Source organism: Calliopsis andreniformis, chromosome 12, assembly GCF_051401765.1.
Source record: "Calliopsis andreniformis isolate RMS-2024a chromosome 12, iyCalAndr_principal, whole genome shotgun sequence".
Taxonomy (NCBI): domain Eukaryota; kingdom Metazoa; phylum Arthropoda; class Insecta; order Hymenoptera; family Andrenidae; genus Calliopsis; species Calliopsis andreniformis.
The window spans coordinates 3,834,579-3,849,422 of NC_135073.1; the positions used below are offsets into that span (position 1 = coordinate 3,834,579).

General features: G+C 32.8%; 2 protein-coding genes across 2 annotated transcripts; both read left to right on the forward strand.

Annotated features, from left to right (window-relative positions):
• The first annotated feature begins 379 nt into the window (after positions 1 to 379).
• LOC143185998 (mitochondrial basic amino acids transporter) lies at positions 380 to 4,619 on the forward strand. Its single transcript, XM_076389351.1, has 3 exons — positions 380 to 648; positions 1,490 to 1,617; positions 2,941 to 4,619. The coding sequence occupies exons 1-3, from the start codon at positions 615 to 617 to the stop codon at positions 4,015 to 4,017; spliced, it is 1,239 nt and encodes a 412-aa protein (XP_076245466.1). The 5' UTR covers positions 380 to 614; the 3' UTR covers positions 4,018 to 4,619.
• Positions 4,620 to 6,162: 1,543 nt separating this feature from the next.
• Positions 6,163 to 12,030, forward strand: Klhl10 (kelch-like protein 10). Its single transcript, XM_076389346.1, has 8 exons — positions 6,163 to 6,389; positions 7,239 to 7,554; positions 8,407 to 8,859; positions 9,283 to 9,452; positions 9,763 to 9,932; positions 11,243 to 11,401; positions 11,469 to 11,673; positions 11,751 to 12,030. The coding sequence occupies exons 1-8, from the start codon at positions 6,163 to 6,165 to the stop codon at positions 12,028 to 12,030; spliced, it is 1,980 nt and encodes a 659-aa protein (XP_076245461.1).
• The last annotated feature ends 2,814 nt before the right edge of the window (positions 12,031 to 14,844 follow it).

Consider the following 14,844-nt stretch of genomic DNA (forward strand, 5'->3'; position numbering starts at 1 on the left):
TACTGGTATTGGTGTACCCAACAAACACGTTGATAATGAAAGTACGACCATTGCTTCGAAAACGAAGCAAACTCTTAAAGCAGTCCGCTTCAGTGAGAAATAATATACGACGACGGTTGAGTAGCAGAAGCTTTCTTTCGTGCGATTCAAAGGACTTCGGACTACAGAGAAATTGGCTGAACTGAAAGGGCTGGTGGAACAAGATTGAAACGTCCATTTGTGTGTCTCTAAACATGTAGCGATGCCGTACTACTTGGCAAGTATTTTAAAAGTGAAATGAAGGAACTGTGTTATCGGAAAATTAGTATCCTTGCGTCTTTTTCTACTTTCTATCACATTTTTGTCATCGTAAACCTTGTTTCATCGATAACTGCACGAAGGTACCTACATGATTCTGAGACTGATAAACTAATATCTTAGACACGACGGTGTAACGATCGATCTTACATGGATTGTGCTTCTTTTCGTCTGCCAACAAAACGACCATCGACTTCCATTTACGTCGATGCATTCTTAAGCAGCGAAACAAGAAGAGTCTGCAAAATTTCTCGTTTCCAAAACGCTAGATCTGTGTACGGGTGGAAGAAGCGTGTAGGAATTACGGTAAAACAAAAATGGCACTCGACTATGTCGCTGGATGTTTGGGAGGTAAATAATTAGCTTATAGTATCTACCGTTTATGATTTCTTTAGAGGTAATAATTTTAACCGTTAAAAGCGAGCCAGAAAACTGCGCTCATTCATCTTGTTTTGTATATCATTTTAATGGTTAGTCAATAAACTGTCATACTATCGCGTGACCTTTATCGTCACTTTTTCATAATATTTTCATTGATAATTCGGCCAACTTCAATTATAGATTTCCTTTGTAAAATAGCTGGTACATGCGTGATTTTTATAAATAAATACGAAGCGATAATCAGAAGCACAATAGAATGTCCATTATCCATTATAAAACAAATATGACAACGATTGTATGAGGAAATGCTTAGATTATAGTATATTTCTTTTCTTAGTCTTATTATTACTGCATACTTTAAATGCTTTAAACGAAAAAATTTCGACAGCAATTACAGACATAAAGGAATTTAAATAAAAGAATTGACTGAATATGTACAGCTATTTAGTATTTTGGCTGTACAGACTACAGATTTGAAATGAAGTTTTAAAGACAGTTTATTTTAAAATATTTAATGATTTCTAAACATTGAAATTTCAATGGCAAAACTATTTTATTTCATTCTGCAATAACGAATTATAATGAATAATATAAATCATAAAAATATAAAAGTCAATAAAAAAAAGTTTCATAACTATACATTCAGATGTATGTAAAAAAGGAAAATAATACAAAAGCAAAGTGGCTTTACAGAGTTCTTCAATTACCAATTATTTGAGTTTAACAGTTATAAATATTTAATTATACAAAAAAATTATATTTGTAGTCTGGCAATAATGTTGTCAATACTAATGTTAATAATTAATTTCAGGGTGCGCCGGTATTATGGTGGGATATCCTCTGGACACGGTCAAAGTTCACATGCAAACGCAGGATTATAGGAACCCCAAATACAAGGGTAGCTGGCACTGCTTTCGGACGCTACTCGCAAAAGAATCGGTACTAATACAATAGAATATTAAGTATCAAGATACCATTAAACTATTTAAATCACTATCAAATATATAAAGCTTAAATAATTATTACAAGTCAGTAGTAGTTTAAATATGGTAACGAAAGGTGAACGAAAAGCTTTATAAACAACATTCTAATCATGCATTAATAGAGAAAAAATATAATGTTCTTAAACAATAAGACATACGTACGGTATAATCCAAAATACTAATATTTAAAGACGAATGAAAAAGAAGATAAGGTAGGTAACCCCAATTTCGTCAGTGTTCTCAAATCAAAACACTAGTATAAGGTTTGTTGAGAGAATGAACTTCGTTTTACAGCATTCCAACCAAAAATTACAATAATGAATAATAAACATTTTTGTAAACCGCGACATGTTTGCGTAAGGGGTTCAAAATGACTTACACAAAGTTTTCTATTTACTAAGATTTATTTTGTCTCGTATGTAAATTTTATACTAGAGCAGACAATTCTTTCAATTTGACTAGTAAACTCTGAAAAAGAGTTCTCTTAGATCAAGTTGGCAACTCTCGCGGCTACGATATAGCGAAATTGCGAAGTCCGGGTATGGTAATTTCGCCAGGTGCAGCATTCTACTATTTTGTTCTAAATTATAATTGAAAAACTCTTTTATAGATAATTATTTTCTAATTTTTATGAAATATTCAATAATCGGAGTCTCCTACCTCATAATTTTATAAAAAGAAATGATATGTACATATAATTGCTTATTTTCTATTAGGTTAAAATACTTCGATACAACTGATCAACTGTGTTGGTATAACTATTCTGGCAAAATGTTTCACTTTATGAATTATGACTTGCAAAACATATTTGTTCTTTTAAATTCATGATGTTTTTGCTGTCTTTCACCTTTTAAGCATTCTTTCACTTATCCTTATAGTAGTTATTTCAGAACAAATGTAAAGGATTTTGGTAAATTGTTTGAAAATCGTTCTAATTCTAAAAACTAATGCTTACATAACTAGGACAGTTTTAAACTTTACTATTGTTACAGTAAAATTACAAGTTCAACACGATGCGATCTTCAGAACATGAAAGAAAAACTCAAAAATAAAGAATACTCCAGTTCATATTCGACAATAAATTTGATGCCAATATTGTAAAGTGTCTTCGTTTTCTAAAAGCTTTCTATTAAGTTTGTAATTTTACTGCGACAGTGATAAAACATGAAAATATTCAAACTATTTACTTTTTTACTTCCGTTCTCAATTACTTTATATATTCATTTATCAAAACTAGGCGACTTATTCTGTTAACAGTTAATCTCATTCGGTTTATCAGGTAGCGGGTCTCTACCGTGGCATGACATCACCAATGGCGGGCGTAGCAGTAGTGAACGCCATCGTTTTTGGTGTTTATGGTCAAACCCAGAAGCAGATACCTGACTCAGACCGTCTGTCCTCGCATTTCATCGCCGGTGCCTTAGCAGGAATGGCTCAAAGTCCTATCTGTGGACCCATAGAGCTCGCGAAGACACGTATGCAGTTGCAAGCGTTAGGCATTCGATTCTCAGGACCTCTTAACTGCCTAAAGCACATTTATCGACACGAAGGTTATCGTGGTGTGTTTAAAGGCTTAAGCGTCACGTTCCTCAGAGAAATGCCTAGTTTTGGCGTCTATTTCCTGACCTACGAAGCCTTGACTAGAACGTTTGGAAATGGCACTGTCTCGACACCATACATGTTGCTAGCTGGAGGACTCGCTGGTACTACATCCTGGGTTGTATCGTATCCCTTGGATGTGGTCAAATCTCGAATCCAGTCAGGTAGCTATCACTACGCAGGGATATACGATTGTCTTAGGCAGTCAGTGAGAAGTGAAGGCTACTCTTGTTTGTACCGAGGTCTGAATTCGACAATTCTTCGCGCGTTTCCCACGAATGCAGTAACGTTCACCGTGGTTACATGGACGTTTAGACTATTGGGGGATAAAGACAACGAAATGTCGAAGATGAACTGCGAACCGAAGCTAGGCAAGTCTGTCAGGCAAATCTCAGAGGTACACGAACCCATCCTGAAGAATTGGGACACTTTTCTGACTGATGCTGCAGGTAACCTGAACCTGAGAACAGCGTACTCGATGCTATCGATGACGTCGACGAATAACTCAATGCTAGGAAGTTCTACTTTCTGTGAAATGAATAAGTACAATGTGAAAATTAAGTACAGTATGGGTGAGGAAGGCAGAGGTCATAAATTTTATGAAAAAACCGGTAATGAGTTGGGAGAAACAAAAATAAACGTTGACCAGGAAAGTAACAAAGAAGGAGAATTGGCGGATGTTGAACAGACTATTGCTATATACAGTTTCGATAGTTCTCATATAACTGATGTTTCAGATATTGTGAGTTGCTTTTGACAATGATTAGAAATGTGTTCAATCCGTTTAATATTAAAACATAACTGAAAAATTATGCCACTTTACTGCCATTGCTGCGTAAAGAAATTTAAGAGACACACTATAGTGTAATAGATGACAAGCTGAAAATAGATTATCGTAGTATCATTTTCAAACTTGGAATTTTACTATGAATTACTATTCATCTACTTGTAAATAGTGCACTATAAAATATTCAAAACACTCTCTGAAAGTGAAATAAAGACGTAACAAGAAGGTGAAGTCGCAGTGCACTAGGAAAGCCTCTTTATTGATGTTTTATTTATAAGTAAATAAACCTTATTTTAGGAATTACTACGTTTAAAAAGTATAACAGTGTTCATAACAGTGTTCAAATCGACTTTACTTTAAGTTATTCACGAGGTTATTCAGCATTTGTATTCGCATTTGAAGACAGATAACGTGATTTACAACTCACGCGACTTCTGCTTCGAAAATGGAAATACACTTCTTATGCATACATTTTTTTATAAAAGTTTTTACAATAACATCTGTTTTTGTTTATACTAAATTTATATTTCTAAATTTAAATTCTTAAAAAACTTCGATTATTTTAGATTTGATGACTGAAAATTAAATAGGACCTTTCATTTAATTCAATCGAAGTATTAGAGTAATTCATATTTAAGATTAGATTATAGAATTGTACAAAATGAAGTACAAATAAATTATTTAAAATTGAAAGTTGGAAAATTTCAATCCAATTAAAAACATCCATTTGATTTATAATGTTAACGGATGAATAATAATTACAATATAAAAGATAAAACTACTGCAACTAGCAGCAACTTGTTCTTTGTTAGTTTTTATAAATTATTAACAAAGAAATTAGTTTTTGGAGAAAAATCTTTCCAGAAAAATCTTAACTATCCTTGAAAATACTTCAAACTACTGGAAAGAAATACAAAAAATATCTATTTCAAAAAGTATACTTAAATACATAACCTTAATCACAAATTATAATCATAAATTATATACTAACTAAAATTTTCTCAAAGAACTATTATTTAAAATTAAACACCAATGTATATGGACGTACTAAAACATACTTTACACTTACACAATTAAACGAAAATTGAAAATGTTTGTCTTGTCCTCCTACCCTCGCGGGGATGCGATACACAACATAAACATTTTACAAAATATTCGAAGAAAATATACTACTCACTTATATATGAAATTAAATTTTCTCCAAAAATATCATTTTCACTTTAATCCTATAGAACACCGTGTTCCGTTTCTCCTCGCAATAAACTTCCCTCCAATTGTCTTATAATTTTTATTATTTTCCACCGAACTCCGCTATTGCAAAGTAAAACCTAACAAAAATATCCGTTCTCCTTGTATCACACTATCGTGAATCTTGTCAGAAATGTTCTCATTTGTCATAAGACAGTCCTAGACTGAACGGCGGACATGTAAGACCTATGTCACAGCCAGAGGCGACATTTACTCTCTTTCTAAAATCACACTAAATAGTTTGTATCTCTCTGCCACCCATCACCACCACACCAATTTCGTTCCTTCTTAAAAATCTCCATTGTGCAACCCGGTCTTCAAGTCCGCCCGTCCACGTTCCAGCATTTTGACACTTCCGAAATTGCAACGCGAATGAGTATCATCCACGAACGTTCTACTTTGGCTGCCTGAATTGTCTCGACTAATCGAACAGAAAAAGTACTTCTCAGCAATTAACCCTTTCGAAGATAAAAATCGTAAAAGTGACGGAGTCAAACTGATCGAAACCATTGACAACCGCGAGAAATCCTAACCTTTTGAACGAATTCGACAAATTTCTGAAAGTTGTGAATATTCTTCATTTTACGGGTAAGATTTACGAACAGGCTGCGCAATGACAGTGACATGCATTTTGTGAGAAAGAAATAGCTTATGAGGAGCTGCTACTTTTATTTACATGCTTCGTTTCAAAACACTAACATAATGTAGACAGCCAGTAATCAAGCTCGTGGCTGCGAAGACTAATGAGTGAATACGATTGCACGTTCTATTAGAAAATTTTCAAGTGTCCCACGGTCGAATCAGTTCTTTAACGTCGTCGTCGCGGATTCCCGGAGGTACTTGTTCACAGATCAGATCAAATCTGATATGGATGTAGACTCAAACGATAGCAGCAGAGATTCCGACGTATGCGAGACGAATACTCAGCGTTTAATTGCCGAAAGCGGGGGCCGATGTATGAGCACGCAGGCAATGCAATCACTTTATGACTTCCGACAGAATAACCTTCTGTGTGATGCCGTTTTGAGACTCGAAGATGGAGGCGTTTTTCCGATTCATCGCGCCATTTTGTCAGCCTGTAGCCCTTACTTCAGGTCCATATTTTGCACAGTACTCTTGCCTTAGATTTCAACCACGAAAATCTTTCGATTGATAGAATCATACTTTCATCTATCGGGAAATTTTTTTCTCTAGTTTCTTGTAAAAGACGTTTAGAACTATTCGAAATCTTTTCCTCGCAAACTTAGAAATACAATACAGTCACAACAAATCCATGTAATATGAGTTCAATAAGAAACACAAGAAAAAAGAATTTTCCGTTAGACTACATTTTTCACAATTCTAACTGCCTATGGATATTAATAATATTGCATACTTCTGTTAAATTCAATTGCATTTATTATGAGAATTCATATACACAGTAAAACCTCAATTAACTTAGTCTCAATTATGCGGAATTTCGTTTATTCAGAATTACGGAAATTCAGTGTAGCGAGAGTGAAAGAGTAGTAGGACATAGCTTGAGACTTGAACTAGAATTTAATAGTGCTTCACCAAAAATAATAATATATTAAAATCAGCTATTCAGAATATACTTCAAGTATGAATCTCGTATTAAGCCAGTTAATCAAAGTCCTATACTACGTCAATTAATGTAAAATACATAGATATCTAGCAATCGACATCTTGAGCAAACTCCATTATTATATTTATTCGCAAAAAATATATAGTATAGTATACAAACAGCACCTAAGCACAGAATATCAGTACAGTTGATTTCTGTAAATTTTAAACTAAAACCTTGATTTCCTGCTTTATTTCAAGACAGGAAATTTTCGATGTCAAGCTACATCTCTATTTTTTAACTCTCGAAACTGATTTACAGTCTTCTGTAACGCATGTTTTATTTTGCCTTGTGTAACTGAAAAATGAATTGTATCTAGGACTTTATTTACGACAACCCTTCATTCCCGGGAGAAAACGGACGTCCTGTTGCCGGGTGTCAGCAGCGCTATGATGAATCTGCTACTGGAATACGCATATCTACGATCGATCAACGTAAACAACGAGAATGTGTACCAGTTGCTGATCACCGCAGACTATTTGAATATTCTGGGCGTTCTCGATTTGTGCTACGAATATCTGAAGCAGAATTTAGCACCAGAAAATTGCATCAGCGTTATGAGATTCGCCCGAGAACACTTTTGCAAGGGATTGGAGAATAGCGCGTACCGTTACGTTATGAGACATTTCGTGCAGGTCATCTTTTGTTCACTATCTTTTTATTGTCAGTTAATATTCAATAATATAAAATGTGCCTCGTTTACTCGTTTTGTCTATTTGCGACGGCACGAAAAATGTTTTCCATGTAATTTGAATTATTTCAACAAGGAAATACGTTGTAAAGAAACTTTTTCAATCATGCATTTGTTTCTTCTATGTATTGCAACTGACGTGGATATTACTCAATATGCATTTAAATATGTATGGTAATATAACTTTAAAATGATCTTTGATTTCTTTTTGTGAAAAGAATCATGACTTAGGCAACGTGTTATCATTAAGGGGTATCATTTTGAATATTCGTTAGATAATATTACTTCACACGTCAGAAGATGTACTTATATCAGTTAGAAGATACAATTAGAAAAAAGTATATTGAACAATAACTTCCTGACAGTATATAAGATGTCCAACTAAGGCCCTAAAAAAGCCGTTTTAAATGGTAATAAATTTTTATTTGATTTGTTACTCTCTGTTATGCGTTTTTATATCACTAACAGTAGACCGCTTCTATATTTTAGTAAATAGAATAATATACATATAAATATATTTTGGGTAATTCTCTAAATTATATCAATATTTATCTAAATTAGCTTGCTTTATTTTATAAAATTGAAGAAATATCAAGAGAAATAATTCTATTTAAAAAGTGAAAGAAACCTATTAAAGTCCTCTTTTACCCTAATAATAAACCGCTGTCATTAATCCATCGTAAGCAAGCACGAATCTTCTAATCTCAATTAAACCTAAGTTGTCTCTTGCGTGTTTGATTCAATATTGCAAGTTTGCCTAATAAAACAATAACAACAGTGATTCCATTATGCTTAGGTAGCCCAGCGTAGCGAAGAAATCCTCGAACTGCCGATCGAAGAGTTAACAATGTTGATCGGAGCGGATGAATTAAACGTAAAAAGTGAAGACACAGTGTGGGAGCTGGTACTGAAGTGGATTGATTACGATCCAATGTCTAGAAAGGACTATATAGTCGATCTAATGAAAAATATACGTCTTGGCCTCTTGGACACACAGTTCTTTCTGGAAAATGTTAAGGATCACCCATACGTAACCGGAAACGACGCTTGTCGGCCTATTATTATCGAAACTTTGAAATTCCTCTATGACCTCGAAATTATCACACAAAAAGATGGTGAAGTGCCCACGCCGAAAATCGCAAGGCCAAGGGTACCGCACGAAATACTGTTCGCCATAGGTGGATGGAGTGGCAGAAGTCCTACAAATTTCATAGAGACATACGACACTAGAGCGGATCGATGGGTCAGGGTAGATATCATGATATAGAACGTACATATGTCTAAAATAGGATATCAATCTTCTAAAATGACCAATGCAATTATGTCGACGTTGGGGTTTTATTCGACTTGGAAACTTAAATAAATTCATAGGAGAACTTGATGCAGTAACAAATAAAATTCAGTTTTAGACATAGACTTAAGGAGAACTTCAAACTTCGTTTCAATGTCTTAATTGTATAGAATTACTAATTGTTAAACTTTCTATATCATTCATTCATTTCGAAAAAATAATAGCTTTATAGTCGTAGAATCTAATCATAAGAAATCATGAATGATAGATACAAATTTAAAAGGAAAACTGAATTCGTATCAGCTAAGAAAACACATTAATACCAACTTTTAAAAAATGATAATCAATTTTTACAATTACAAACTTGTTCTTCATTTAAAGGTGGAAGAAGTAGATCCAATCGGTCCTCGTGCGTATCATGGAACCGCAGTTGTTGGTTTCAATATTTACCTAATCGGTGGCTTCGATGGAGCAGATTACTTTAATAGCTGCCGTTGCTTCAACGCCGTTACCAAAGTGTGGAGGGAAGTAGCACCAATGAACTTCAGAAGGTTTGAACAATGACACTTTTAACTTTGTTCAATAACAATTTTGAAACAAATAAAACCTAAGTAATGCAGTAGATAACAATAGTATTAAAAGATTCAATTCATACAAATATAAAGAACACGAATATATAATTCGAACAGTACCTACTATTACGAATGAGTTTATAATTACATGCATTTCATACTACTTCATCATATTTCTAATAACATTAATATTATACAGGTATTCACACGTAAACTTACTATTGCTTTTTTTCAAATTCGATATGTTTCTTTCATCGATATTGTCATGAAGTTATATCTCAAATCTTAGGTGTTACGTTAGTGTTGCTGTACTAAATGATCTGATTTACGCAATGGGAGGATATGACGGGTACTATCGACAAAGTACTGCAGAACGTTACAACTACAAAACAAATCAGTGGTCCCTAATAGCCCCCATGAACTGTCAAAGATCGGACGCCAGTGCAACTACATTAAACGGTGTGTCTGAATAACTTTGAAATTTTATTACGTACAGATTAATTTCAAACAAAATGTTTAACAATTTTTAACAGAATCAGACGAATGTAATTTCAAAACCTTAAATGAAATTATTAGCATATTTCTACAGATATTAACAACTTAAATAATGTTACGTCCCGATAAATTTCGTTATAATATGCAACATTGTAAGTCTTTTAACGCCGAGTCATCTGAGGCCTCCTCCCCGTAGGCTAAGATATAATTAAATCTTGTAACTATATTCCGTATCTCAAAAGAGATATAATTGTAATCGCGAACCAATATCTCCGAAACGAGATAATACATTAAACTATTTGTACACGTATATATATATATTTTTTTTTTTAATTCGACCAGTCCAACTCCTTCCCGAATCTTCCAACGAATCCCGAGGAAAGCATAAAGTGTCCAAATCTCTGTTTATATTGTACCTACACCTGGCAGCGAGGCCGGGACGTAACAATAACTTGTTTTAAAACAATTTATAAGTAATATGTATATTATGTTCAAAAGTGCAAACATAATTCAGTAAAATGTAAAAAATATATGATTAATTTTGACTAGAACGTGATCAAGTAATAGGTCCCAAAAAAGTAAGGAAGAAAGGACCGTCTATGGTCAGACACCGCATACTATGTAGTCACTCACGAATTTTTTCACAAAAAGTTATTAAATTCGTAAATTCAAAAGTACAGTATTAAGGTTTCTCCAATTAGCTAATATTCTGACTACACGTACATGAACCTGTGAGTCACTTTATGTAATTGAAAATACATATAGCCTTAAAATTTACATGTACATTTTTTCAAAATATTTTTTAATGAATTTTCAAAACGTGTATAAATCAATTTTAACATAATTTAATTTGAAATTTTACGTTTACATAAAGGGTATATTTCCTTTCCAATTTTATTATTCAAAACGTATTTTTAATATTGGACAAAAGTTTAAAAATCGTAATTTTTTAAAATAGTACCTTACAGTTTTAAAAAGTACTTTCACATACAAGAAAGGTTTTTAATACCAACATTGTCATATATAAACGAAGTCTCCACTAAAAACATCACATTTTGAAACATGAAAGTGATAATACTTTTACTATATAGCGAAGTTCCAAATTATTAGTTCCAAATATTGAAACTGTACGATATATTACAGTCAATAAATTTAGCCGAAATATCTTATTTCCATTATTTCCTTCAAATGAAAATCGAATCTGTTGCTCTAGCTAATAATATCGCCGAATTATTTATTAATGGACAAGTTAATGAAACTTCTTCATAATGTAGATAAAATTTACATTACTGGAGGTTTCAACGGCAATGAATGTTTAAATTCCGCCGAAGTGTACAATCCAGAAACCAACCAGTGGACGATGATTGCTCCAATGAGATCTCGAAGAAGCGGTGTATCTTGTATAGCTTATCACAATCACGTATACGTTATTGGTAACTGGTTATTTTAATAAACAAAATAAATGTCAGGAATATCCTCAAATAAACGTACATTCCACAGGTGGTTTCAACGGCATATCCAGAATGTGCAGCGGAGAAAAATATAATCCTGCCACGAATGTTTGGAGTCCAATCCCGGATATGTACAATTCACGCAGTAACTTCGCAATTGAAGTGATCGACGACATGATCTTCGCAATTGGTGGATTCAACGGAGTTACCACGATTTATCATGTTGAATGTTACGACGAGAAAACGAATGAATGGTAATAAAAATTGCTCAATTGAATCATTAACATTCCAATATTTACATTTAGCGTTGAAATGTAAAATGTTAATAAAGGTATGAAGCAACAGACATGAACATATACCGCTCAGCAGTGTCAGCGTGCGTGATCATGGGTCTGCCAAACGTGAACGATTACATTCACAAACATCGCGAGCGTTTAATGGAGGAGAAACGGCAAAAACTGTTAGCGTTGGAAGTGCACCGTAGCCAGCACCAACACCAGCAAGATCAGATACAGCAAAATCGTGAAAATATGTTAAACGACGAAATTATACCTGCACCGCCGCCGTTGCCACGCGGCAGTGACTCTAGTAATGAAAGCCAGCACAATTAATGACGGGATAGATGCAAAGAACTGATGGAAAAGTAACTTTGAAACGATAGTGTGTTCAGTTGGTTGTGCATGGATGGTCGTTGAAGCAACGAGCGTTCAGATGAATTTATCGATTCGAGGCCACGTATAATGAAATAGTAATTCAACTAGACCCTCTTTTATCACACAATATTACCTATTTACCTGGGAGCGTAATATACCTGAGTGATTGATCGATGGTTATGAACTGATTTGACAACTGTGAGCTACAATGATTTGCCAATAACAATCTTGTTTGCAATAATTTTAAATCGATAAAAGACGGTGTAATAGTTGCAACGCGGCTGTGCACACTTTCATATCAACTTCCATACATTTTGTTTTTAATTTAACTGAGTCTTCTAAATTTTTCAAAAATAACAATCTAATAAGTAACGAAAATCTGAAAAGAACGAAATGTGATGACAAGGTTTATACGTGAAGGACGAATAAGATTTTTGTAGAGTCAGAAAATATTATCTTGCCTGATATTATTAGAAATCAAAAGAACCGAGTACAGAACTGTATCTCATACAAGACTATAGAATGTTTGATAGACAGAATAATATTTTCAGATTCGTATTTACCTGACTTTCTTAAACGAAATGTGTTTTTACTTTTATACAAGGCATGTTTTTATTGGCTATTTTTGTGATATAATTTTATATGAAGTTTATTGGACTATTTACACGTATATACAAATGAATTTTGACCACTGATTGCAATAAAGAAAAAGATACGTAACAAGTTTGTGAACGTAAATGTACGTATGCGGAGTTTTTAATTAATCCTATTATGAAAATGATTTCACGGACGTATAAAACAATATTTGGTTTTCTCTTCTGTTGTGAACAGCTTTAATTAAACAGAGTAGCTTTTATTCGAAATAATTTTTCTTTTTTTGTATGTATGTATACGTATACAATATACAGTAAAACTGAAGTAACTAAGTTTATGTTATAGATATATAACGTATATCGTACAAATTGTTTATCTTAATTTCAAAATATATTTCTAAACAGTTTACAGTAGTTACATATACATACATATGTAATTTCAAGTGCATAATGTCTGGTCACACACCATCCGTTTTTCCTGACCATCTGATATGACTCACCTTCGCACTTTAATTATGTGAGTCAATATTAGTGTCTACTATGACTATACCTTATTTCTTAAATTATTTCGAATGGAAGTTATTCAAATTAGCAAAAACCTAACACCAGTTCTCAGAATATATCACTAAGTTTTCAGTTTATATATAATAACTTTAATATTATTAATAAATTAATAAAAAAAATGAAAAATGTTCTTGTCTATAAGAAGCAAAAAATTCTTCAGAAGATAGATTTCGAAGAACCAAAATTTCATTTGAATTTCTTGGATACGTCCGTGAAAGTGGAAAAAATCCCTTATTAAAGATTCAATTAGGCATCTCATAGACATAAATGTCGCCGATAATCGATGTAAAATGTGTTACGACATCAGAAAGTTTGTAGGAAGCGGCTAAAGTGGAATCATACAACTGACAATAAACACACAAATTTAAAAGTAACATTACTTATTCTATTATACATATACCATTTTGTAATTCTTGAAATATACAAATATTCAAATGGAATAAAATTTACCTCTCGTTTCGAAACTGATACTGAAAATAAAACAGTCAAATAAAGACGTTACAATACTACGTTAAAACGACGTTAAAGTATTTTATTTCCTCAGATACACCTTGCATACAAGTTAACAACTTCTACATAATTGAAATAGTCGTTTTAATGTTCATTATTTAGGACTGCCATTTCATATTATAAATGTATAAGATAGCAGGTGTTACTTTGGATTATGCTAATTAAAAATTTTCAGTTTTACTTTCCACAAGAATGCTTCAAACGATAATAATGTCTCTAAAATAGATATATCGCGAAATATACCTTTACAAGTAGAGTATGTATATCTTTCTGAAATTACGTTCTTTACGGAAAAATATACACTAATTATAAAAGATTTTTCATTAAGAAGTCCCATTTTAAATTTTGCGGGATTTTTCAACTGTCAAATATACAATAATATTTAATAACTGTGAAATAAAAACAATACAATTTAAAAAAGTGAAACGATATATGTACTCCAATAGGCTCCAATAGCGCCTAGAAATAGTGAAAATTCACTACAAATGTGGTGAATATTTCTTAGACAAGTTATCTCTGTAGCGTCATTTCAAGACATTAATTAGCCGTCTAGATTGTGCGATTTGCTAAATAAATCCGCAATTGTGTGAAAACGTAACACAAAACTTTTTCACAAGAATTTCCATTTTTCAAAAATCCGAAGTGGTCATTTAATAAATGTATTCTACATTTTAATTGTAGAGTTTATTCCTTGTATCGAAACAAAGGTATAAGAATAATAAAACAGATGTTTTTTTAAATTATTTAAAGTGAAATTTCATACCGAAAATATACATTTTATATTATTTTCATTCAATGGTTCCGATGACGTGATTCCTACAGTTACCATATTTTTTCATTTGCTTAAAAAAATAGTATTTTACAACATGATTAATGAACAATTTTTACTACAGTCGCAAATAAGAATGATATATGCATTCGCATATGTAACATGCATGACGTGTATGCTGCAAATTAAGAATATTTATCGACTGTCACATGAAAAACTAGAACCATTCCCATTATATCTAGGAACTTTTTGCGTTACAACCATAGATTACCCCAAAAATTGTGCTTTTTTTGTTGGCTAACATGGATTCGACAGTGAAACGTGTTATTCGCTACG

What these genes read in the sequence shown, in the direction of transcription:
- Klhl10 (XM_076389346.1), top strand. Translation starts at nt 6,163, where the DNA reads ATGGATGTAGACTCAAACGATAGCAGCAGAGATTCCGACGTATGCGAG. An exon ending in GAGCGGATCGATGGGTCAGG is followed by an intron (nt 8,860 to 9,282) that starts GTAGATATCATG and finishes CTTCATTTAAAG; the next exon opens with GTGGAAGAAGTAGATCCAAT. An exon ending in CAATCACGTATACGTTATTG is followed by an intron (nt 11,402 to 11,468) that starts GTAACTGGTTAT and finishes TACATTCCACAG; the next exon opens with GTGGTTTCAACGGCATATCC.
- LOC143185998 (XM_076389351.1), top strand. Translation starts at nt 615, where the DNA reads ATGGCACTCGACTATGTCGCTGGATGTTTGGGAG. An exon ending in TGTCGCTGGATGTTTGGGAG is followed by an intron (nt 649 to 1,489) that starts GTAAATAATTAG and finishes AATTAATTTCAG; the next exon opens with GGTGCGCCGGTATTATGGTG. An exon ending in CGCTACTCGCAAAAGAATCG is followed by an intron (nt 1,618 to 2,940) that starts GTACTAATACAA and finishes TCGGTTTATCAG; the next exon opens with GTAGCGGGTCTCTACCGTGG.